This window comes from Mirounga leonina, unplaced genomic scaffold (genome assembly GCF_011800145.1).
Source record: "Mirounga leonina isolate KUSES-001 unplaced genomic scaffold, KU_Mleo_1.0 Mir_154, whole genome shotgun sequence".
Lineage (NCBI taxonomy): Eukaryota > Metazoa > Chordata > Mammalia > Carnivora > Phocidae > Mirounga > Mirounga leonina.
The window spans coordinates 6,725,099-6,750,445 of NW_023270389.1; the positions used below are offsets into that span (position 1 = coordinate 6,725,099).

Genomic DNA, 25,347 nt, shown 5'->3' on the forward strand with positions numbered 1-25,347 from the left:
TGGAAGTCCATTAAACAAAATGGTAGTCTCTCTAATTGGAGATATATGCTAAAGTGTATCCAGGGCTTCAGATGGTCACTGGCCATACGAGTCAGCAATCTGGGAAACACATATGATCAAGTGTCTCCAAAGGGACTCTTCACCTATTTTTCATGAAGTGTGATTATGAGCCAGTAGATCTAGGCTGTGGTAATAAAGGAACAAAATTTGGGGACCAAAGGAAAACGTCTCCATTATCCAGTCTGATACATGTGGAGGAGGAGGCTATGGTCCCAAGGAGGAGGTGTGTACAATGGAGGAGCAAAGTCATACCAGAGTAGCAAGACCGAAACTAAGCAGAAGTGTTAAGGTGGCATCTTGCAGAATTATCCTGAAGGAAAAGGTTCTACCTTTCTGTCTCTGGCCCAGTACCTCATGCTTTTCCTTGCCCCGTGAGATGATGGTGTTCTCCATCTTTCTCTTCCTGGTCGCAGATCCAATGCTTAAAGTCGATGACAGCAATACCCGGATCCTGATTGGCTGCTTGGTAGCCATCATCTTTATCCTCCTGGCCATCATTGTCATCATCCTCTGGAGACAGTTCTGGCAGAAAATGCTGGAGAAGGTGAGGAAGTGCAGATCAGTCATGGGATAGGAACCTGCTCCATTTGCCTTGCCTAAGCCATTGTTACCCCAGGAGAAAAGGCAAACTGTAAGAACTTATAAATGCTTAGAGTGTTAACCGAGGCCACTGAGAAGCCTGGGAGTGGTGAAGCTTGGTGCTGAAGGGAGTCAGAAAAGAATAAGCTAAGTCCATTTTCTCATGTTTGGAATGGGGATTTTGGAACCTCCCTAGAAAACCCAGAAAACTCTTCCTAATACATTGAATCTCAACTCAAGCATCTCCCTTGAAGGTTTTGATCCACTGGATTTGGAGGGGAGTGCAGGCATGTGTATTTTTTAAAAAAATTAACAGATGCACAACTGCTACCTACCTAAAATTTCTGATAATGCTGTTCCTTTTCTTCTGTTATTTACACACGTGCATGTGTGGTGCAGAAAAACATTTAGCCTCATTAATATCCAAGCCAAGTTTTTCATAGTCCTATTTCTACTTCTTTATGTACTTGTAAGTTATGCTTATGCCTCCTTCTGGGTCCCTCCTCAGATTTGCTTTGTCCAATCTAACTTATTTGAATAAGATTTTACACATTTGTCTAACATTTGACAACCTGCAAGGCCTTTTTTCATGTGTATTATTTTACTTGAACCTCATTGAATAACAGTGAGCTGGGCCTAGTAGTTATATTTAACTCTTTTTCTGTTGAGAAAATGTGATTTGCTCAAGATCATACAACTGATATCCTATTTTCTATGCTCATTCCAATTGTCAGTCTTGAAATTTGTCAACTTCCAAATATATATATCCCAGCAAAGATGGAATATCTATGACTTTTCTTGGTTTCTTAGGCTAGATAGCAATTCTCTGGGCACTTCTGCTAAGTATCTGATGCTCTTGGGGTCTGCTGATGATTAAGTGTTTCTATAGTTGGCCATGGACATCTTCACTGATCAATGAGTTCAAATGGATGTGGACTGAGAGGTTATAAAAGCTCTGAGCTGTGAGGCAATTCAAGACCATTCTTCTAGAATGCCAGAACACACTAGGTGTCTAAATTCAGAGTGAGGGGCAACAGAGGGTGCTGGTGGTAGTAGAAGCTGGTGGACTGCAGGTTCATGGGATGGCTTGAAGCTGAGGTGTGTCTTATTGAGTATTTTGTTATGACTGCGTTTTAACTGGGAAGAGGGAATCTGTGTTCTATACTCTATGAACTATTTTTCTCTTTATTGGAGCCAGAATTTGCCACACTTCTCTCGGTCTTTCTTGGGAGTCTAATGGGAATATGTCCACGGACTGGAAGAGGAGTGTTGGATTGGAGACCCTTCAAGTAAAAGGGAGAGCAACAATTTTGCCCTGAAATATTTAACTTGGTCCTTCAAGAAATTCTTTCTACCCTGTATATCCTAGTAAGACAACTCCAGATGCTCTGGAATGACGCAGGACTTTTTCCTGGTGACAGATTTGTGTGTATGTTTTGTGTCTGTGTGTGTGTATAAAACCCTTAAGCATACACATGTATTCCAAGAAACATTATTCAAAATAGCTTTAGACTAACCATTATTTGTAGGATCCTTTTGGCAGTGTCCTTAACATTTTTTCTTTGAGAGAGCTAACCCATTGTTATTGAGTACCTACTATGTGCTGGGTTCCATGCACATGTATTGGGGGTGTTACTGCAATAAAGGACTTTTCAGTCAGGGGATGAAGCAGACATCTGTCTCTCCATTGAGCACCCAAAGTGTGTTTGTTGGAGTGGGACATTTTACGTGTTCAAATCCAAATAGTCACATGTATTCATTTTCCTTTGGAAGGAACAGGCAGGTCACATTGGATAGGATGCCAAAACAATTTGTTATTTTATTCTTTTTCTTCTTTTATTGGGTGTAATTCACCTCAGTATCCCCAGGGATTTCCTTTCCCATTTTATAGCCATTTTATTTTTGGTTAGTAAAAATGCAGGATTGAGGGCATATTTCCCTAATCTACAGTGCCAGAGTGATCAGGTAGACTACTGACCCATCATGTTACAGCACATTTGTTGAGTGAATGAGCATTTTAATGTGTCTACACAAAATCAAACCAATTAAGGGATAGGTCTGCAAAAACCCACTACTTAATAGAACATTGAAAAGTCTGCAGGATTGAGATCTTTGATTGGCTACTGATAGGTTCTCATAGTGTCATGTAAATAATGCTTATACATGCTTCAATGAAAGTTAATGAATGTTGGTAGCACAGAAGTTAGGGGGTCAATGAAGGATTATTCTAAGTTTCTACGACCCAGGCATTTGTGGAGCCAGACTGCATCCCTGTCACTTGTGCTTGCAGAGTTGAAGAGTAATAGGTATTTCACCTGAGTGGAAGAGCTGGGTCTCAGAAGAGGAGGAAGCCATGATCCCCTTTGTGCTAACATGCCTTCCCCATCCTTCTCATTCAGGCTTCCCGGAGGATGCTGGATGATGAAATGACAGTCAGCCTTTCTCTGCCCAGTGAGTCCAGCATGTTCAACAACAACCGCTCCTCATCGCCAAGTGAGCAGGAGTCCAATTCCACTTACGATCGCATCTTTCCCCTTCGCCCTGACTACCAGGAGCCATCGAGGCTGATACGAAAACTCCCAGAGTTTGCTCCAGGGGAGGAAGAGTCAGGTGAGGATGACACAGTGGCAGAGAATGAAGGGAGATGTCGTGACAGGCACTATGAAGGTGTGACACTTGGCTCCTACTCAACCAAATCTGGTTTTCTTTTTTTTTTTTTTTTAAAGGTTTTATTTATTTATTTGAGACAGAGAGAATGAGAGGGAGGAGGGTCAGAGGGAGAAGCAGACTCCCTGCCGAGCAGGGAGCCCGATGCGGGACTCGATCCAGGGACTCCAGGATCATGACCTGAGCTGAAGGCAGTCGCTTAACCAACTGAGCCACCCAGGCGCCCCTCAAATCTGGTTTTCATCGAGAGAAGTCCACATTTCCCTGAGAAGTCCACACTGTCTTTCTAGATTGATCTACCATGGCTCCTACCCTAATCTGAGTGCTTCTCAGTTGTTTAATCACATAGTAGGTGTTTAAAGGGACCCTCAGGTCAGAAGAGAAAGAAAATAAATAAAGGGTGTCACTAAAGTGTTAACACCAGAAGAACCTAAGCAGTCCAACTAGTCTGGTCTCCTCATTTTCCATAGGAAGAAGATGAGGAGGCCCAGATAGGCTATTCACCCAATACCAAACATCATTAGCAGTAAATTCAGGACTAGCATTTCACCTGGATAAAATAAATTAATGAAGCTAAAGACATCCTGGAATTCCCAGTTTTCTAGCCCTCAAGATAACTGAGTTTATCAAATTTTTGTTTATTTCTCTTTGGTGGAAATTTATTAGAAGAATATAAGATCTTTTATGACAGCAAATATTTCTTGCCTTTCTTCAAGAAAAGCATTGCTTTCGTAAAGCAGTGCCAATTGATTCACATCCAGTGTTTTTCAAAAAAGTGCTGCAGAATGACATCAGAAGGGACTCTGGGGTCATCACTGAGGCTCAGAGCAGCTTTTCCAGAAGGTCAGCAACTGAAGAGTGACCAAAGTCAGTAGAAGAACTTGTGTTCAGGGGAGAGCCAGATGGAGAAGTAGACAGGACTGACTGGGAGCGCATAGGCTTTTCAAGGGCTCTTCTCAAAGGAAGAGAGGAAACTCACATGTATTTATCACTCAGTGGATAGCAAACATTGAAGGAGCACATTGAACTCAGGGAATTTTACAGAGATAGCGAGAATAAAGGATGTAAACTAATTTATTTCCTAGGCTGAACTAAAGTAATTTACCTATTTTCTAAAGTCTTAAAACATTTCCCCTCTCATATTTTAATTTTTTTAAGGAAGGATGTATCTTAAACTAGATCATCAGAAAGTTATTTAATCCCTAAAATAGGTTATTAAATCAATGACGGTGTCTTAAAATTATAGAAATACGCGATTAAGTCTTCCAACTTCCTGCCCTTATATAACATAAACTGTCCTCTAGCTTCACCACAATTCCCCTAAGATTAGCCAAGGAGGTTGTTAATGATCACGTAGTTTAAGAAGAAGAAGAGAGAAAATGATGTTCCACATTCCGAAGGCCACAAGAAAGGGTCTCTAGAGGGACCCTTCTCTGAGTGAGAATGGCATGGAGTAGCATAGGCTGTCTTCAGGGCATTCCTGGCCTTCCTCTCAGATTTTCTTCCTGGAAGGATCTCCAAAGATGCCCCTTGGAGTCGGGCTCATTGCGGGTGTCTTCCCAGGCTGCAGTGGCGTTGTGAAGCCGGCCCAGACCAGCGGGCCCGAGGGAGCACCCCACTACGCAGAGGCTGACATTGTGAACCTGCAGGGGGTGACTGGAGGCAACACCTACTCAGTGCCTGCTGTTACCATGGACCTGCTTTCAGGGAAAGATGTGGCTGTGGAAGAGTTCCCCAGGAAACTCCTAACATTCAAGGAGAAGCTGGGAGAAGGCCAGTTCGGGGAGGTGAGTTGAATCTTTTTTGGGGGTCTCCAGTTCTTGGTATCCCAAAGATAGTGGTTGAATAAAAATAGCCAGGAGAGCAGAAAAGTGCCCCTTCCAAAGTGGATTCATACCAGAATGTCTCCTTCACTCATCTCTCCTTTCCTTGCCCTCTAGAAGGCTGGGATTGGGTCCACCTCATCTTTGTGAAAGAGCTCACAAAGCTTCCTGGGTCTTCTGATTTCTGTATAGTTTTTAAAGCCAGCAAGTCACTAGACTTCAGATATCCTGAAAAACATTCCGTATTTTCAAATTTTTTTACAATAGGTTACAGAGGGTGGGGACCCGTAAGATGTGATCATCTTTGATAAACTGTCCAAGAACATCCTGCTACTTGATAGCCACTTTGTTTTCCTCTTTTCCATGGGAGTTATGTGTAAAGTGGTCAAAAACAACCTCGCCCCTGACTTGAGTCCCAGACTCAGCCACGAGGGAATGAATTGCCAACTGAGATAAGGAGGAGCACTCTTCCCAGTCGCCCTCCAACAGTGACTTTGCACTCTTACATCAGTCACGTGAACCTTCTGAGAATCCAAAGCCATGATTTAAGTGGCAACAGGAGCCCTTCAACGGTGCCATCTGAACACCAGATGAGATAGAAGACCGTGTTCTTGGTTTTCAGTGTGGGTGGTATGCTTTGCCCTTGGGTAGGTTTGGTGTTGGTGGAAGAGTTCATGGCATCTGTTTGTGATGTCATATGTACTCATCCTGTCCCCGGGGTTGAAAACACAGGCTCATTATTCTGTTACTAATACATAGGGGTTACTTATAATGCTAACGCCATACTAAGGGATTACCTTAGAGAAGAAATGTTTTGTATGAACCAGTAACTAAACTTCCTTGAATCAAAATGGGAGCATTTATGCCGAGCGACATTTTATAGTGGACTGTACTGGAGTAAAATGCTATGTTGTAGATTCATTCACAAATTTAGCATTCCAATCAATGTATGTTTCTTTTATAAAGTAGTAACATGTCATATTAGCTGGGTAATTTACCCCCGTTTGTCTCGGCTATTTGAATTAAAAGTATGTTACATGTATCTTAATAGTCTTTTGATGATTTTGCTTGAGTTGTAAGAGTTAGCTTATCTCCAGGAAATGCCCAGCAAGAGTACTGAGCCATCTTCCGGAGAAACGATGATGCTGAGACTAGATGACTTTTGTCTAGGTTCATCTCTGTGAAGTGGAGGGGATGGAAAAATTCAAAGATAAAGATTTTGCCCTAGATGTCAGTGCCAACCAGCCTGTCCTGGTGGCCGTGAAAATGCTTCGAGCAGATGCCAACAAGAATGCCAGGTCTGTGGTCTGCATTTTGAATTTTCCTTTATGTATTTCACCTTCAGGATCAGGAATACTTCTAGAAACCTTTGAGCAATTTTTTTTCTTTTGAGATGGGAAGGTCTGTGAGCTGCCTCACCTTTCACTGTTGTGCTCTCTTTTTCTGATGGGCCTGCAGGCCTCATCTCTCTTCTCTATCTCTGGCAAACGCAGGTGTCCACTTTCCATTGAATTAGCGGGTTGACTTCTGAACTCCCTTTGCACAGAGCCTGAATATGTGCTCCTTCGACCATGATGAACAGGCGTACTCCCGAATGTCATTACCGCCTCTTGGCTGACTTCCACGTTCACACACAACTTTCTTGCTAAGTCTCCTCCCTTCTCCTTTATTCCTTTTACTTTCTCACTCCTTTGTTTTCTCTTTTATGCTCCTTTTCTTCTATGTCCAGCAACCCCCAAAATGAGAAGCTACCTCTACTTGGAAAAGTATCCATGGACCTCAAAGCAAAAGGATCCTACAGTCCTTTAGCAGTGTCCCAAACTGGCTAATAGTCTCTTGGATCCTTTTCTACGTAAATTGTGTAGAATAGGATCTACGGAATTCTACATAAATTCTACGTAAGTTTCCAGCCATACTCCATTGTCTGACAGCCTTTCCATTACAGTAATGGTGAGTTAATCCTCACCCAGAGAGGCATGCTGGTTGAAAGCTGGTTGTCTGTGTCTCAGAAAAGTCTGCACATCTGGGTAACGTATGTGTTTTCCCATTTGTGTTGACTTGATTTGTCTCACTGATATCCAAAGTGAGAGAAAGCTTATTAGTCCTCTTCCCCAAATTATTGGAAATGTCAAGAATTTCATTAAGAGTTTCATTAAAAGTCTTGCAAAAACTAATGATGTATTGTATGGTGACTAACATAATATAATATTTTAATAACATTTAAAAAATTAATTAATTAATTAATTAAAAAAAGTCTTACAGTAGACAGGATGTGAAGAAGAAAGAAAGGTGAGGGAACAGAACTGGAATTTTAACTGTGAGAACCTCAATCTTAAAGACATTAGTATGCATGAAAAATGACATCCTCTGGGTCCCTTAGAGAGAGGGAATATTCTTAATATTAACCTTAGCACACAATTGGAGAGAGTAGCAAGAAGAAAAAAAAAGATAGGATATAACAAAGCCTTTGCCCATTGTTTTGGTTGGTGAGGTTTGGTGTCCCTCCACCTGTGCCCACTGCAATTTAGCAGTGAAGGATGGCCTAGACTCTGGTCTCCACAAGCTGTGGAAACCCCTGGTTTTGAGTGGAGGGGGAATGAAAGAGGGGGTGTGTCACATCAGGACTGCATTGATTTCAAAGGTTTTATATTGACACAGTATGACTCCCAGTCCAGGGTTCTTAGAAAACTCACGGGGATTCATAACTCATCTGCTCTGATAGTTTTAAGAATGTGGGCTGGTGGTCTCACTGACCCAAATATTATTTCTGGGCAGGTGAGAGCACATTTTGAGACTCAAGGGTGGGGTACTCAAACAGTTCCAGTCTTGGTCAAGTGAGTACTGTTTTTGAAATGACTCCACATTACTACCATGAGCTTTAAACAGCTCTGTTTTGAACAGGTTGCTCAGTGTGTGTTATGAGTGACTGCTGGAGTGTCCTGTACTACAAACAGCCAGTATGAGAAAAATAAAGACTTACCAGACAAACCAAAGGATCATTATTCACTTTATAAAAGATTTCTTTGCTTTATTAGTAGAGTGAGTCCATGGCTTTTAAAAAGGTAAATACCCCAGTGCACTTAAGATATGATTTCCAGGGAAAGATTTCATTTTGCAGACTAGCTTTTAGCAGCATATATTTGATTCGGCAAATGGTAATCACTTTCTATGTGGTGAGCCTTTCGTTGGATTCTAGGGATGCAAATGTGAGCAGGTCATGGTTCGTGTTCTCAAAAAGATTATAGTTGCATAAGGGTGCATACTATTCCAGGATGTATAGAATAAGATAGTTTCTAGGTACAAACTTCTCTGTCCTCTCAAAGGTTATCCCAAGGGAAACAAGCCTTGGGATAATGGGTAGGACTAGGCTTTGCTGTGTCTTCTTCCCCCTCATGTCTCTAACCCTGGCAACCTCTGGGTTTACCTATGTCTGTGTCCTCCAAAGGAATGATTTTCTTAAGGAGATAAAGATCATGTCCCGGCTCAAGGACCCAAACATCATCCGCCTCTTAGCCGTGTGCATCACCGACGACCCTCTGTGCATGATCACTGAGTACATGGAGAATGGAGATCTCAATCAGTTTCTTTCCCGCCATGAGCCCCCCAGTTCTGCCTCCAGCAACGCACCCACTGTCAGGTAAATAAGCCAGGTCTCCCATCTCTTCCCTGTGTTCATGAGATTAACCTGGGCTCTGAAGATGGGGAGCAGCGAATGTTAAAGTTCCTCAGTGTTCTGGCATGGCGGGGAGGCTAGTACGCAGGAAATAATCGTGCCGCTGCCTTTTGGGACAAAGCAAAGAGATTCACTGGGAACAGAGAAGGGATGTTGAGGTTGAAACTCCAGTTCGTTGGTACCACCTGCAGAAAGCGTTCCTCTCACGGCTTCCTCTTCCCATAGGCCACTTTCTTCTTTTTTATTCCCTCAGTTATGCCAGCCTGAAGTTTATGGCTACCCAGATTGCCTCCGGCATGAAGTACCTTTCCTCCCTTAATTTTGTCCACCGAGATCTGGCCACACGAAACTGCTTAGTGGGTAAGAACTATACCATCAAGATAGCCGACTTCGGAATGAGCAGAAATCTGTACAGTGGTGACTACTACCGGATCCAGGGCCGGGCAGTGCTCCCCATCCGCTGGATGTCTTGGGAGAGCATCTTGCTGGTGAGCTCCTCACGGGTTTTGTTTGTTTGTTTGTTTGTTTAAGATTTTATGTATTTCTTTGAGAGAGAGAACAGAGTGAGAGAGAGAGAGGAAGCATGAGTGGGGGGAGGGGCAGAGGGAGAGGGAGAAGCAGACTCCCTGCTGAGCAAGGAGCCCGATGCCGGGCTCGATCCCAGGACCCCGGGATCATGACCTGAGCCGAAGGCAGATGCCTCACCAACTGAGCCACCCAGGAATCCCAGAGTTCCTCACGTTTTTAAGCCCTGTCTTGGCAACTGACGTGTAGGCAGGTGCACGTGGCCCATAGGGACAAACCTGAGACAGTAGGAAGCAAACAACAGATGCTGATATTTTCTCTGACTTGAGATAATTTGCTTGGTGTATTAATTATTATTATTTTTTAACTTGCCTATTTCTGCTGATAAAATGTAACACTCTCACTACAGGAAATTTGGGGAAAAGGTTAAAAATGCACCTATCATCATAAGGGATTTAGGATCATTTTTTTTCTCTCTACCCTTTTCGACCTACTGATTGGTCTTCATTAATCTAGGATATTAAAAACCTTATCACTTAAATGATATCCACACAAAATATTTTTCTTCTGTATTAACTTCATAACCATGTTTCTAATGAAGTATTTAGACTGATGTCTATATGTTTATTTTAATGATTTTCACTGTTTACTTTTTATTTTAAGTTCATCATTCTTTGCTTTATAATTTTTATTCAATTCTTGGTATTCTGGACCACAAGCAAATAATTTTTTTCCAAATGTCTCTCTTGGAGGTATATTTTCTGACCATGCATGTTTGAGACATTTTATTGTTGATTTTACACCACTTGGCTGATTTATGGAATTATTAGACTTTAAACGTTTACTTCCTACAATGCTGTGTATATGTAATTTTGTCTTTTGTCATTTAGTATTGCAGAGAAAAGCCTGAGAGCAATCTAGCTTTGTTCATTTATAGTTGATCTGTTTATCTCTTGTTCATATTCTTAAAGGATTCATTAATTAAATTTGAAATGAAAAAATATATATAGTCATTCCCTTTCTCTCACCCAGATAACCATTATTAGTATTTTGGCATATTTCCTTTGAGGGTTGTTTTCTATACACACATTTCTGTGTATGTGTATATGAGTGTATATGCAGTAGTCTCCCCCTTATTTGCAGGGGATATGTTCCAGGACCCCCAGTGGATGCCTAAAACTGCAGACAGCTCTGAACCCTATACATGCTATGTTTTTTTCCCATACATACATATCTATGATAAAGGTATAATATATATATTTTAATATTTTAATATAGAAATCAGGCACAGTAAGAGATTAAAAACAGTAACTAATAATAAAATAGAACCATCATAACAATATACTGTCAAAGGTATGTAAGTGTGGTTTCTCTCTCTCTCCAAAATATTGCACTGTACTCACCCTTCCTTTTGTGGCGATAAAAGATGCCTACATGACGAGGTGGGGGGGGTGCATTGCAAGGCACTGTGATGTAGCGTTAGGCTACTACTGACCTTCTGATGATCCATCAGAAGGCGGATGCTCTGCTTCTGGACCACTGTTGACTGTGGGTAACTGAAATCGTGGAAAGGGGACTGCGGATAAGGGGGACTGCTGGGTACAGATAATTACATTCCATAACCAGGATGATGCTATGCGCATATAATTCTGTATCACTAGCATTTCCTACGTCATTAAATATTCTTCAAAAACATGGTTTTAATGGCTGTGTAATATTCCAGTGTATGTATCTATCCAATAATTTAATAACATCTCTGCAATTTGATATGTAAGTGCTTTCCAGTTTCCCACGATTACGACTGATGCTGTGATATACCCCAGTTTACATAAATCCTCACAAGGATCTTTATCACCTCTGTATGTGAAGCACATATTTTACCCGTCTCTAATGTGATTAGTGAGCATTGGTCCCATTAAAGGTATTGTATAGTGTTGTGAAAGAGGATTAGTGCGAGATTCACAGGATCCTGTTCTATATCTCGGTTTTTTCATTACTCATGGCCTTACTCTCTAGGTGATTTTAGTAAACCTCCCTTGTCTCACTTTTCTGATATGAAAAAATAAGGATGAATAACATCATGTACTTGAGCGTTGTATTTATTGAGTAGGAAATGTGCACAATTTTATGCATGCCGATTACACCTGAATCCCATTGCTGTCACATGCTGGTCTGCCCTTTCAAGACTGTGACTTTCACTGACCTGGGAAGTGAGAGTCCTGGATTCTCCCAGGGACCTCTCCTGCCACTTAAACTAGATTCCTCTACCTCTAACGTAAAAATGATTGCCTTTTCCCATTCTTATTTTGCCATTCCCACGGGCATTTTCCCAAGGCTGCCCTCCGGCCTGAAGTTTGAGCTTCTGACACTCAGTGGGAGGAGAGTCAGATAGCTTATGGCTGCACCTCTTTCAGCCCTGGGATCTCATCTGCAGGAGAAGCGGACCTAAGCTGAGAACAGGAGGGCGAGACAGTGGCCTGCAGCTTGATGTCAGAACAACTTGACTTTGTCGTTTTAGATTCTCCATACACAAAGGATGGCACTTTTACTGTTCCTTGCCCTGGGTAGTGGAAGGGGGTAAGCAGGTCACGTGGATCTTACCTGCTCTTGTCACTCATAGGCTATTCCGTTTTCCTCTTCTTTTCCTTGCATAAACAGGGCAAATTCACGACAGCGAGTGACGTGTGGGCCTTTGGGGTGACTCTGTGGGAGACATTCACCTTTTGCCAGGAGCAGCCCTATTCCCAGCTGTCAGATGAGCAGGTCATCGAGAATACTGGAGAGTTCTTCCGAGACCAAGGGAGGCAGGTGAGAACTCCTGGGGATGGCCAGGTCTGGATCTGGGTGCTTCAGAAGGTGAGAGGAAGAAAGTCCTGACTTAGCAGGTTAGCCTGAGCTGGGATGGGCCACCTGGATGGCAGTCTTTGGTCACTAATTATCCAGATAATGTGAAAGACCGAGAGGTATCCCGATTCCTGCCCGGCCAGCCCTACACTCTGCTTTATCCATATGGCAACCCATGGTCATTGGAGGATATGAGGGGTTAGTTTCATCAGGAAATAAAATCCTCTCTCTCTCGTGTTTGCTCTATTTCTTGATCTAGACTGTGTGGTTTGTCCTCCTGGTTGAAATATATACAAACAAAAATAGAAGTTTTCAAGTGAATAAGGGATTTATTGGCAGTAGTTAATTTGGTTTGGACTAAATATTTAGCAATGTTTCTAGATTTATATGCCCAGAGATGATCAGGTGCATCCTGGACTGTGGCCTCTCAGAACTTAGGAAAAGCTGGATCCCCATGCTGACAAGGATCCCAATTCCCAGTCAGGATAGTCTAAGATTTCTTTGGCTGGCTCAGTTTGTAAAGTCCCTGTGAGATGTAGGATTTAGGGCTTGTTGATGTGGCTGGGGCACTGAATCTCCCGAGTGGCCCGGCCACAGCGCCCTGGAACATGGCAGCTCAAGTTGACAGCCGGGGATGAGGAGAAGGCTTTTGCAGAAAGAAAAGCTCGATTCTCTGATGGCTTAAATGGCTTAAATACATTGAAGCAAGAAAAGATAAGGGAAGGACAAGCGATAAGACAATAAGGAGGTTGAAAATGAGAGGGAGAGGTCCTGGAATTTCATTTTATCTCAACACTTTGTAGAGATTTTGGGAGCAGGGGATCCAAATTATCTATCTTGGTTATAAAAATAATTGCTTTCTTACCATGACAAAGGGCAAATTTACTCCTGTGTGCAGAGATAAGTGAGAGGACCAAGGAAAAAAATGTTTTTTCTCCTGGACTAATCTGTCATGACCCCAGGTTGACCTCGTTTTGTTTTAATTTCTAACAATCTCCAGGATTTTTTCTTATTTATTTTTGAATACTCTGCTTAAAAGGGCCCACTATTTCATCTTCACTAAATACTAGTAGTGAACCAAATATATTTTCACCAACCACCAAACGGTCGAATAGTGAAGTTTAGTATTTGAGTGAAGCCAAGGTCAAAATCAAATATTAGTATTATATGCTGAGTAAGCTTCTTGCCTATAGGTGTGAGTTTAAATTGTTAATAAAAATTTATTAAATTGAGCACATTAATTACTAAACATAATTTATCAAATTTATACTTGATTACATTTTACAACATTTAATTACTTTAAGTTTTATTACTAACATTTCAGTACTCACATTTTAAATGTTTGATATTAGAGTGCAGGGACAGTCATTTCTCAACCCTATCAGCTTCGAGGTGGACTCTGTGGTCAGCAGACTCCTCTCCGTGGCCCAGTCTGGGGGAGGGGGTCGCAGAGAACATGACAGTAGGAGCGACATGGATACATCCTGGGACATGGATACATTGCAGGGTCTGTATCCGGCTAGGGTCCTATTCCAGTGGAGGAGCTGAGACAGCGTGCCACCACCCCCCACCCCCCCACCGCCACAATTGGCTCGGCCAAGATCAACCTCAACGTGCGTGGGCCATAAATGGAGGATTTTGTGTTTTAACCACTTGCTTTTCAGTTTGAGACCTCTTTTTGCTTCAGGTTCATCTTTTGCATGATGATAGGGACCTCAGAGTGGTTTATCAGGAGATCCTAGTCCAGACAACGAGGCACAAGGGAAGGGGACAGGGCCGAGACAGGAATGGGAAGAGCAGACACCAAGCCTGTTTCAAGTTCAAGCAGGGAGGGAGGCAAATAAAATCACAAAGCAACTACACTTCCTTTTTGCCCTTCTTCTTAACATTCTTGTTTTTTGTGCACTTTTGTTTTCAAAGACTTACCTCCCCCAGCCTGCCATTTGCCCTGACTCTGTGTATAAGCTGATGCTCAGCTGCTGGAGAAGAGACACCAAGCACCGTCCTTCGTTCCAGGAAATCCACCTTCTGCTCCTTCAACAAGGGGACGAGTGATGCTTTCACTGCCTGGTGACATTCCAATGGCCCAGGTCCTTCTCATGAGACCTACCCCTCACCCACGCCTAAGCCACTCCATCTGGACATTGAATGGGCCTGGGAGGCAGAGGCTTGTTGGCTTCTCTCTCTCTCTCTGTCCCTGGCCTCCCTTCACTCCACTCCCTCACTCTCTACTCCCAACCCATATATACTCTTTTTTTTACATTAAAGAACTAAAAAAAGAAAAAAAAAAGCCTAGGGCAGATAAAATCTAGTAAAGAAATCTTACTTAATATACCAAAGTGTTGGATAGCAGGCTAGAAAATTTAGATAATTTATACAGGTTAAATATGCTATGTTTATAAATGTGCAGATGCTACAATATTTTTCCCATGTCACCTTTTAAAACGTATTTTCAGAACGAAAAACTTGAAGAATACTAATGTCTTAGGAAACATGAGATGAGGCTTAGGGAAAACACTCGGTAAGTGTGGAGAATCGGATGCAATGGTTGGTATTCAGCAACTGATCATAGATTTCTTGGTTTCCAAATTTGACCCTCTGGACATGTCCTGCCCTCTGTGTTTCCCTCTCCTGTCAAAGCAGATGATACATGCTTGAGAAACTCCCACTTCTTGGAGTGGGTGTTTTGTTCATTTGTGGGCGGGGGTCAAGGGTAAGGTCGATATGGTCTATATGTGTAGGCAACACAGAGGATGTGCATAGGAGAGAATGCCTGCTGCAAGGCTGTATGAAGGGGAATTGTCATTTGCCAAAAAAGAGCCTCGTACATGGAAGGATTCTTGAACAGAGAATGGATATAGGAAAAGAGGTCTGTGGAGGACAGGTAACAGATGTGCTAGTCACCTGTGATTTCTGCAGAGGGTCCTCTTCTTGTTCAGATGTTATCAGGTGTGTGTTTCAGTGAGAGCCTGGTTTTGAATCAGTAAAGACTGGTGTTTTGATGTCTGGATCACAGGCCCTTTAATTCATCTTCTCTAAGTCTTTCAGCTCTTTTAGTGAATGCATCCCCTAGGGAACCCATGTCTGAAGGCTGTGTGTAATAGGGAGTAGATCTGCGCATTTCCAGAATGCTTGACCAATGAGGGCCAGTGAGGGAAAGTTACAAGCAGATAGATTTCTACTCCTTATTAGAGAAAGCCTAGCCAGCAGAACGCACAGGGTGAATGGGCCACCTCCAGAAGGAGGGGGGTGGGGGGAGTCTTTCGTCACTGAAGAGCTTCAGATGTAGGCTGAAGAATAGGCAAGAGAGATGTAGGCTTTCAAACACAAGGTATATGGTTGTATGAGATGATATTTAATGTCCTTTTAACCCTAAGAGTCCTTGATTTCAGAGAGACACAGGGTGAGCACGAAAGAGAAGTCATTCACTGCTTCTGCTTCATACACACTCTGGCCTCAGAGATGGTGTGGCCAGCAGAAGAGAAATCGGGACGGTCTGGGTTCAGAATTCATGGAGACTGATACACTGTCAAATGAGTCCTCTCAGAACGGACTGTGAGCTTTATGCTCCACAAGGGCTCAGATTTAGTGAGAAGCAGGAAAGGGGGCCTCTCAAGTTTTTCTATAAGAAAAACTTATAGAATAAACTTCCCAAGCTCAGAAGAAATAGTCTTGAGTCCTTGGGTCTGTTTCTGGAGCCCTCACCTGGTCCCCCTTGTGCACAGTCACTCAGGGACTTGACCGTTCTCCCTTGTTCAGCCTTCAGCATTGCTCCAGGCTGCAGCAGAAGCAAAGTTCCCAAATCCTCCAGATCATCTTCTGACCCTAGTGAATACCTGCCCCCATCGCTGTCCTTTGACTCTGGGCTCCAGTCTCTCCCAGGACTAATTCTGTAGAGATTGTAGGTTTGGGAGTCAGGAGAGCGCTGGTTTGGGGGCTTTGGTCCTACTTCTGCCCCAAGCCAAGCGTGTCACCTTGGACAAGTCCCCTTACCTTTCTGGACTTCCGTTTCCCTATCTGTAAAATGAGGACATTGGATTAGATGGTCTTGAAGCCTCTCCCAGTCCTGATATGTGCAGGGCGGGTTGGATAATTCTACAGTTGATACGGATTCCCTTATCTGGTCCTCTCCTGCTCTGGAAATCGTGGTCAGCAGAAGCAATCATGCAGGGAACTCACTGTAATAGTAACGGACACAGCTGCCAGGGGTACAGTGCTTTGAAGTGTTACCAGGCATTTCCACAGACATATCTCAGTTCATATGTGCAGGGCCAGACATGTTCTTATCCCCTATCCTCTGCCTCCAAGACCAGGGTTAACTTCATGTATTAGAGAGTTCCCTAGAAAAACAGAACCAATAGGATATATATACATAGATATATATAATTTATTATAGGGGATTGACCCACATGATTATGGAGTTTCAAGGTCTCACCATCTGCCTCCCGCAAGCTGCAGACCCAGGAAAGTTTTGAGAAACAGAGGGCAGGAGAAGACTGACATTCCAGCTCAGTAGTCAGGCAGAGAGCGCGAATTCCCCCTTCTGCTGTCTTTTTCATCTATTCCCCCACCCCTCTCAATGGATTTGATGAGGCCCCCCCCCACATGGGAGAGGGCAATGTGCTTCACTCAATGCACCCATTCAAATGCTAATGTCATCTGGAAACACCCTCACAGAAACATCCAGAAGTAGTGTTTTATCCGGGCACCCCCTGCCTAATCACCTCACTTCAGTAGAATCAAAGAGCCTTGAAATCAGGGCAGGCAGCCTGTCCTCCTTCATCCTCATGCCTTTGGGAGGGCTCCATGCAGATCATGCCCCACGATTTCTTGTGTGGCAAGAGAAGACATCATATCCCCATCTTCGCCTCATCTCGCCACTTCTTTCTTCTTACCTTTCTGCCTTAATTCACTGCATTCCATGATCCCATATTAAAAAAAAAAAATCATACTGAAAATCAACTTAGTGTGTCCGGATTTCCCTGGCCTTGAGTCACAGAGTGATCTGTTTCAAGTGGCTGGCAAGCATGCGTTCTCCCGTACAGTGACCCTGTCCCGGGAGGAGGACACTCATTTTCCGGCACCGAGACTCTTGATCACAGACACAGGTCTAGTGTCTAGCCGGGTCGGACCCACAGAGCCTCGCTGCACAGACCCAACAGACCCAATAGAGGACACGGTGAAGGCTTAGTATGTTGAATTTAAAGGTAGCTCCAACCTCGATGAGAAGAATGTAGCTGGGAATTTTTAGAAAGGGACATAGGAAAAGGGACAGCCAGACAGGGGGCTTTGTTACGTGTGTAGTGAGTTGTCCTCTTGAAGACATACGTGAAATAGTTTATGTCCAGATTGTGTTTGTGAATTGGCAGATTTAAATTCATACTTTTGCCAGTGAATGGGCTGACAACTAGGTCCACATCTTGATGTGCTGTCCAGACACATATGCGATCAGATGAGATCTGGAGTGGGAAGAGGCACCGGGGAGAGAATGTGGTTTTCGTGCCTGGAAAGGTCACTTACAAGTGCACGAGACAGTGTAACAAAGAGCATTGTATGGAATTGGAGTCAAAAGTGAAGCAGTGAATGTGCACATGGCTGAGTGGGGGAGATGGGTGGGATCCAGAGAGAAGGCGACACAGAAAGAGGTAAGGGAGGGTATGCAGGGAAGGACACAGGGCGGGGCAGGGTGGCAAGGTAGAAACAGGTGGCGCAGGTGAGAACCCATGCTGAAGCATGAGAGCGAATCTCTGAAGAGAGGTCCGAGAGAGGGCAGGAAAAGCAAGCATCTTGAAGATAAAGGATAGCTGTGTATAGAGAAAGAAATTCTGAATGATAGAGATTATAAACGTATTTATTGAAAAATGAAAAGTCAGGTGTGATGTATGAAAAGGAGGGGAGCTTTTCAGAGTTTTCAGAAAGGGCAAGTCCTGACAGAAACACATCAGCAGCCGTCAGGGAAGGGTCTTCTCGGTTGTGAGGTGGTGGGGGAGGGGGCCGTTAGAGCATCGGTGGCTTTTGGACCCCTGCAGGTGCTGGGGATCCCAGTGGTGGGAAGAAATCAACCCTTTGCCTGAACTAGCCTGGTTCCCAAGTGCCACTTTGGAAATGAAGACCTAGAGATAGGGAATTTATGGCATTTCATGGGTCTCTTTCCCCCTTCTCTTGCTTCTGTTAACCATATCCACTTTAAATAATGCCCATCAATGCTGTGCCCAGAAAGGCCACAGGGAAACATTGAAACAATGGGCTGAAGTTAGACAAGACTAAGTCTTGTTTGATATCTATGGGAAGAGGTATGTGCCACGTTGGAACCATGTGTTTTTCTAGTCCCATCCAGACCCACAAGAAAGCCATGATGTGGGGCTAAGCCATGTGTTTTGAGTAACGGGGAACAGAAGAAGGGGAGTGTCTGCAAGAGGGAGACATGAAGATGTTCCAAGGAAATATTCTAAAACAGAACAGCATCTGTTTTGCCCAAAACTGAAAAAAAAATGAAGAAACTTATAGTTAGGGCTTAGATTACTCCAACATAAGTCTTTGATCCGAACTTGAATTTATATTGATATACCTGCCATCTTGGTCTCTTCAGTAAGACCCCTGACTTCTGGCAGGGCATATGGTAGGTCCCAAAATATTTCTGGAATTTGCAGATCCTGATCTATGCTGGGAAATCCTTCTGAATTGAAATTTAACATTTTTATAGAAACAGATGAATATCTTTTCCACTTGGTAAATGTCTTGGAATGCTGAATCAAGACAGAAACACCAGAATGGTTAATGGTGATTGGATTTTTTTGGCATTTTGAGTTCTCTGGCACAATTAGCTGCATCGCTTGGTGGCAGACAAGTGGTGGGTAATTATTTACTTGCTGTATCTTAAAAAAAAACACAAAACTTGTTATTTTGAAATACTTTTAAGACTCGTAAGAAGTTGGGAAAATAGTAGAGCAGCCCTACCCTGACACCAGGCTTTCCCCATTGGTAACATCTTCTGTAACCATTGTCTATTTTCAAGCCCAGAAGGTTGACATTTGTAATACTATTAACTAAACTACAGACCTTATGCAGATTTCACCAGGTTTTTTTACATGTACTTACTTAGTTTCTGGATACTTCATTCCTTTCTAATTTGTAACCTGGCCTTGCTTGGATGCAGCAGGAAAAACGCTATCTGGATACAATTCTACAAAATTCTAAAGAGAATATAACACATTAATCTGTTCGTTTATCAATGAGCAATATCCTGCCTAGACTGCTTCTACATTTTCTGACTAGTTTGGCTCTTTAGCATCTGGAACAATCCAAGAACAACTTAGAAGGATTTGGAAACACAGAGACAGTGAGACCTGCATGGAGCTTGCTGGCTAGAGAATCAGGTGTGGGGCATTCTGGATGGTCACCGCAGTTCCTAGAAGTGAGTAGGGTTTGTAATGGTGGCAGGCGGGGGACTTAGGGTAAACCAGTATTTTGGTCAAGAGCTGAGTGGCACTTAGTTAATGGCACCAGGGCTGGCTTGTGAAAGGAATAGGGTACAATGGCAAAGAGTCTTCTAGTGTGTGATGAAACACAAAGTTCAGAATAGTAGAGACATTTCATTTGCCTAAATATCAATTCTTAAGTGGAATAACAGCTACATTGGACCAAATTAAATGTAAACACAGAAATAACCTGGGGTGGGGGGGAATTAAGACAGCTGTGAGTTTTGTGATGGCATCTTTCATCTGCCTATTTGTGGGTCACAAGATGATTCCTGTGTTCACACTGCCTAACGCATGCCCTATCAAGTTCCAAGCACATAGCAAGCACTCAGTAAATATTTGCTGAGTGTCGTTTTTGGAATGAATAAAAGGCAGAAACCGAAACTTGTCATCCAGCATAACTGGGGTGAATTTAGGGAGAACTGCTTTGCTATAATGCAGAGGGTTTATTTTCAAACAAAGAAAGAGAGAAAAGTGCCCAGACTCGTACCTGGTGAAGTACATTCTCCATTTGTATATTTTCTAAGGATGAAATAGATCTATGGAGATACCTCATTCTTTGGGGTAGTTAGACAGCAGTGCAAGGCAGTTCTCTACAAGACACCCCATCAAGAGCAGGGAGGGACTCTGGCCCCAAGCCTAGCCTATTTGAAACAAGCTTTCTGGTTTCTCCAGCAGACACCTGTCAAGAACCTCTAAAGGAGAAGGATCAGAGTCCCCGGCTAGCCTGTGCTTACCCATATTCACAAAAGCGTATGAGGGAAGAATTTGCAAAGAGACTCAAGGGAAAGCACAATGTGATAAGGCAATCACCTGTTTTCTTGAAAAGAGGCTTAGAAATGGTTGGAATTGGGTAGGATTCCTGTAAACACACCCAAGAGTTTGTAACCTAGCCTATACATTTTATGTCCTTTACTACTCATGATACCCTGTTCTTCTACCCTGTTGTCTGCTAACTTTTTCTGAGGATTGGGTTTCTGAACCAACAGGGCTCACTCTTCCTATGAGGAGGGAATATCTGGGCCTCGTTTTGTAGGCTTTGGAGGATGATGTGTCTTGTCAAGGGGTAAAGAGCAAACCAATTGATCTCTGCTTAAAACTATCATAGTCATTCCAAAATAGAATACGTAAAAGTTCTCTGTATTAGAAAAAGAAACAAGATACCAATTGTATATTTTCTTTTCTTTATTTATTCTCTGTAAGTCTGTCAGATGATAAATTGTAAATAACAATGATTAAAGAAATATGCTACTGATGGATCCTTCTTTCTGTGTCAGCAGCTCTGGGCTTGGTTACCTTTACTCCTTACAGTCTCTTTGGAGACCTGATGGGGCACGGGAACGGAGCCAAGGAAGTGTGGTGTGGTGTGCATGCTGTGCGTGCCTGTTCATTGGGGGATATCCAGCAGAGAGTTACTTACACAGGCTTCTCACATATTACTTGACTGTTTATTGGAAGAAAAGCATCTTGGTCTCTGGCACATCCAAACATACTAGAGATTGGGATTCTGGGTTGTCTCATTAGTCCAGTTCTGGAGAATCCAGTCCAGAATTAATTGCAGATGCTTTATTGTTGTTGTTACAAAGTGGTCTTGTTTGATACATAGAAATCTCTTCTAAATCCAAATGTCATCTGTCTCAAGACCACCCAGGCATACAAAAAGCAACAAAAACTCTGAACAACCAGAATACAGACACAGTCTTTGTAAGAGAAACTAAGATGAACCACCACCACCCCCACCCCAAAGAAAAAACATGTTTCTTACTTGGTTCCTGAGGAATATATTTATCCTTTTAATTTTCTGAATAATTACATATTTTTTCCAGCAATAGCTATGATAGATAAGAGAATGGATAGAAATTCTCAGAGAATACTCAGAGGACAATAATAATTCACGAAGGCACACTCTGACCCTCAGAGTGTCTGGTTTGATTCCAGGGCTAAAGGCCAGGGATTCAAGTATCTGTGCGGTGGGAGTGGGGTTGGAGGCAAAGGAGAAAAAAGTAAACAGGAACAGCAGAGATGCTCAAAGAGATACAATTGTATTGTCAACACCTGTTGTCAAACTTTAAAGGAAGGTATGCATGATACGTATTTGTAGACGATATGGCATCTATATGCCAGGCATTGATTTGAGTATGTAATTTGTTACTGATTGATTGCCACTTAGAATTTTATGTTCGTTTTATATTTGATAAAGAAGTCTACACACCTATCTTCTGGTCCTTGAGTTGCATGGAGTAACTCCTTATGTATAAGCAACATATGTACCTCTTCCTATCTAGTGAAATGGGTAAAATCCTGTTCTCAGAGTAGCTTTGGGCCAGGCTGAATGTGTAGTGATTTGAAGAGGAGACAGATGAAAGAGACCCACAAGAAGAGCTATATGGCCCCACCAGCAGCTGTTCTTTTGCAAGTCAGTTCTGAAGAGGTTTCTTTTTTTTTTTTTTATTCTTATGTTAATCCCCTACATTACATCATTAGTTTTAGATGAGGTGTTCCATGATTCGTTGTTTGTGCACAACACCCAGTGCTCCATGCAGAATGTGCCCTCCTCAATACCCACCACCAGGCTAACCCATCCTCCCACCCCCCTCCCCTCTAGAACCCTCAGTTTGTTTTTCAGAGTCCATCGTCTCTCATGGTTCGTCTACCCCTCCGATTTCCCCCGCTTCTGAAGAGGTTTCTAAGGACCCAGAATAGAGCTCTGTCCTGGGTGCTAAAGGTACTTTTACTCATCTTTGTCTACCTAAGGACTGTTTCAGGCACCATCAAAGGAACCAGAGATCGGTTTCAGCATTTAGGGGAGAGGCAAATTTACTTATAAGGTAGTAAATAGTCAAAGGTAGGAGTGCTATATTTACTATTCTGTTCAAGGGGCCAAGGTTTGCCAGGGATACATGGGATTGTTGCGTACGAGGTTCCTCTTCTGGTTTCCAGGAAAACAGCCCCATAAACAGTATAAACTCAAGATGACTAGTTTGGGACGATGAAAGCCACACTTACTCACCTTTCAATAAAGTATATATTATAACCGTTACTGAGGTGTCCTACATGTGATTAAATATTTTTAAAATACAAAATTCAGTGCCATCTGTTTCAACAGATTTCTGTTCTCCTGGTCTCTCTGGCACCTCTAGTGGTTCAGCCCATCCTGTGAAGGTTGAAGAACCTTGAAAGGCCCAACCTGAATTGAAAGAGGGAAGCAAAGAGCAAGGTTTCCTAACTTGGACTGGATGGACATCACGCTAGTAGGGGACTGCCACTCTTGCTCTGGTCTTCCTGTCTTCACTTAACTCACACTGGGTCCTATACTGGCTGTCATCCCAAAATTGTGGTGATGCTGAATCTCCAGAGCCTGGGCCCTCCCCCTTCTTTGTAGGAATGAGTTTTTCATAGGACAGCCCCACAACTCTTACTCCTTCTACATGTCACTTCTGAGCCCTAGGACACTTTATTTTTTTTTTAATGTTTTATTTATTTATTCATGAGAGTCAGAGAGAGAGAGAGAGGCAGAGGCAGAGGGAGAAGCAGGCTCCCTGCCCAGCAGGGAGCCCGACGCGGGACTCGATCCCAGGACCCTGGGATCATGACCTGAGCCTAAGGCAGACGCTTAACCATCTGAGCCACCCAGGCGCCCCAGCCCTAGGACACTTTAAAAGGAGGCTTTGGGTCTAGACTGTAAAGATTGGGGTTAATTTTACTCTAGGACTCCCAGAAAATATTGTCAAAGCGTGGTCTCTTTAGAATAGTTGTAAGTGGCATAGGGTAGGAGCTGAGTACCACGCAGATAACAGTAAAGATATTTTAATGATTTAGGAATCTAATATTCAAATAATTGATTTATTTTCTGAATATAATTTTATTGGTATAAGATAAAGTATTACTAAACTAGCCGATATTGTTCCTGGACAGAGTACCAGTTCTGAATTCAGGTTTAGCTGCTTGCCACTCCAAATCAACACTCGAGAGACGAGTGATGGTGGGAAAGCAAAGGTTGCTTTATTCAGGAAGCCAGCAACCTGGGAAGATGGTGGACTAGCTTCTCAAAGACCATCTTCCCCATCCAGACCAAGGTGGAGGCTTTTAAAAGGGAAGTCATGGGACAAGGGGGAGGGGGGCTACATGAAGGAGAAGCAGGTGCCCCAGCAGTTAGGTGTATGTCAACATGACCCTGAACAGACCTGCTGGTATTCGTGGCACCTGTTTTTGAATGTAGTCAGACCTTATCTTCTGGGAAAGTTCGGTTCTTCACTCCCTAAGGCCAGTGGTCTGCAAATTGCAAGGAAAGTAGGTTAGTTCTGTTGCAGACCAAGGGACTTAGGTCAGCAAGCAAGGAGCCCATAAACTTGAAGCGAGCTGGAGTGCTGTTACAATATCAAATTAATCAAGACTTCTATGATTTCAAAAGCCAGTATAAATTATATCAGTCTCACATTGCTGAGGGATCATTGCTTTGCATGAATAATTGAAACTTTGAAAGAGGCCATGAAGTAGATTAAAGTACGTTCCCTAGAACATACATGAGGTGTGGAGTTACTTAGTGTGAACCTAGACTAGTGATGGTCACCTTGTTACCAATGCACGATAAGTAGAGAAACCTAGAGTAAGCCTTAGAAACTTTAACAGCAGTTTGGCAGAAGATTCTTTTATGTGTTACATCTAATAATAAAAAATTGGGGCTTGTATTTTGTATCCTTCGCTTTTTATTTCATTTTTCTAATAATGCTTTGTTACTGTATTTTCCAAAAGTACCCATCTGGGATGGCTTGGAAAAACAAAACGGGTCCTTTACCACAGAGTCTGAGAAACACTGAAGTAGGAGCTTACAGTACACCCTCGCAATGTCCTATGAAGTTCTTAGATACTCTGATTCATACCATGTTCCAAATTATGAAAATTGGTTATTCGTGCATGAGTCTACATAAAATTTTTAATGAAATCAATGTTCATTTTTGCAAAGATGATTTTTTATTTATTTTTTATTTATTTATTTTTTAAGATTTTATTTATTTATTTGAGAGAGAGAGAATGAGAGAGCATGAGAGGGAGGAGGGTCAGAGGGAGAAGCAGACTCCCCGCCGAGCAGGGAGCCCGATGCGGGACTCGATCCCGGGACTCCAGGATCATGACCTGAGCCGAAGGCAGTCGCTTAACCAACTGAGCCACCCAGGCGCCCAAAGATGATTTTTTAAAGAGAAAGAGCTGGTCCGGGATCAGAAGCTGGTCTGTAAAACGGCGCAGTGCCTGGATCTACACTTCCCAAAAAGGAGTGGAAAGCAAAGTCGATGATACTACTCAAACTTCAATTCCTAGACCCAAATCGTGCCTCTAAAATTAAAGCGTTCTTGTGCAAATATCCTGAGCCCTTCCTGCAATAAAGAGGCAGGCTGATCTCCCCGGCGTGCCGAGACCCTCCTCGCACCCGAGGCCCCGGCTCAGGGGACCTCCCGCCCTGCATCCCGCAGGCGCTGACGGAGCCCCGCGCGTCCTCTGGCACGCCTGCGCCGCCTAGGGACGACGGGAGTCCGGATTGGCTCGGGCCCGGCCCCGCCCCTCGGCCTACCTCACCCCACCCGGGCCCGGCTCGGGGAGCGCACGGCGGGCCGCGATTGGAGGGCCCAGCGCGCAGTCGATGACGCGAGGGGAGCGGGCCCCGCCGCGCTCTGATTGGACAGCGGCGGCGGCGTGGCCGCGT

The 25,347-nt window shown here is 43.3% G+C and overlaps 1 protein-coding gene across 2 annotated transcripts in view; it reads left to right on the forward strand.

The window, feature by feature from the left end:
• Positions 1-20,904, forward strand: part of DDR2 (discoidin domain receptor tyrosine kinase 2) — a 152,324-nt gene extending 131,420 nt beyond the window's left edge. For both annotated transcript variants that reach the window (XM_035010046.1, XM_035010045.1), the window contains 8 exons: positions 474-604; positions 3,039-3,249; positions 4,870-5,093; positions 6,300-6,427; positions 8,575-8,766; positions 9,056-9,290; positions 11,986-12,135; positions 14,092-20,904. In XM_035010046.1, the coding sequence (XP_034865937.1) occupies positions 474-604; positions 3,039-3,249; positions 4,870-5,093; positions 6,300-6,427; positions 8,575-8,766; positions 9,056-9,290; positions 11,986-12,135; positions 14,092-14,226 (1,406 nt within the window). In that variant the 3' untranslated portion in view covers positions 14,227-20,904. The remainder of the gene's footprint in view (positions 1-473; positions 605-3,038; positions 3,250-4,869; positions 5,094-6,299; positions 6,428-8,574; positions 8,767-9,055; positions 9,291-11,985; positions 12,136-14,091) is intronic.
• The last annotated feature ends 4,443 nt before the right edge of the window (positions 20,905-25,347 follow it).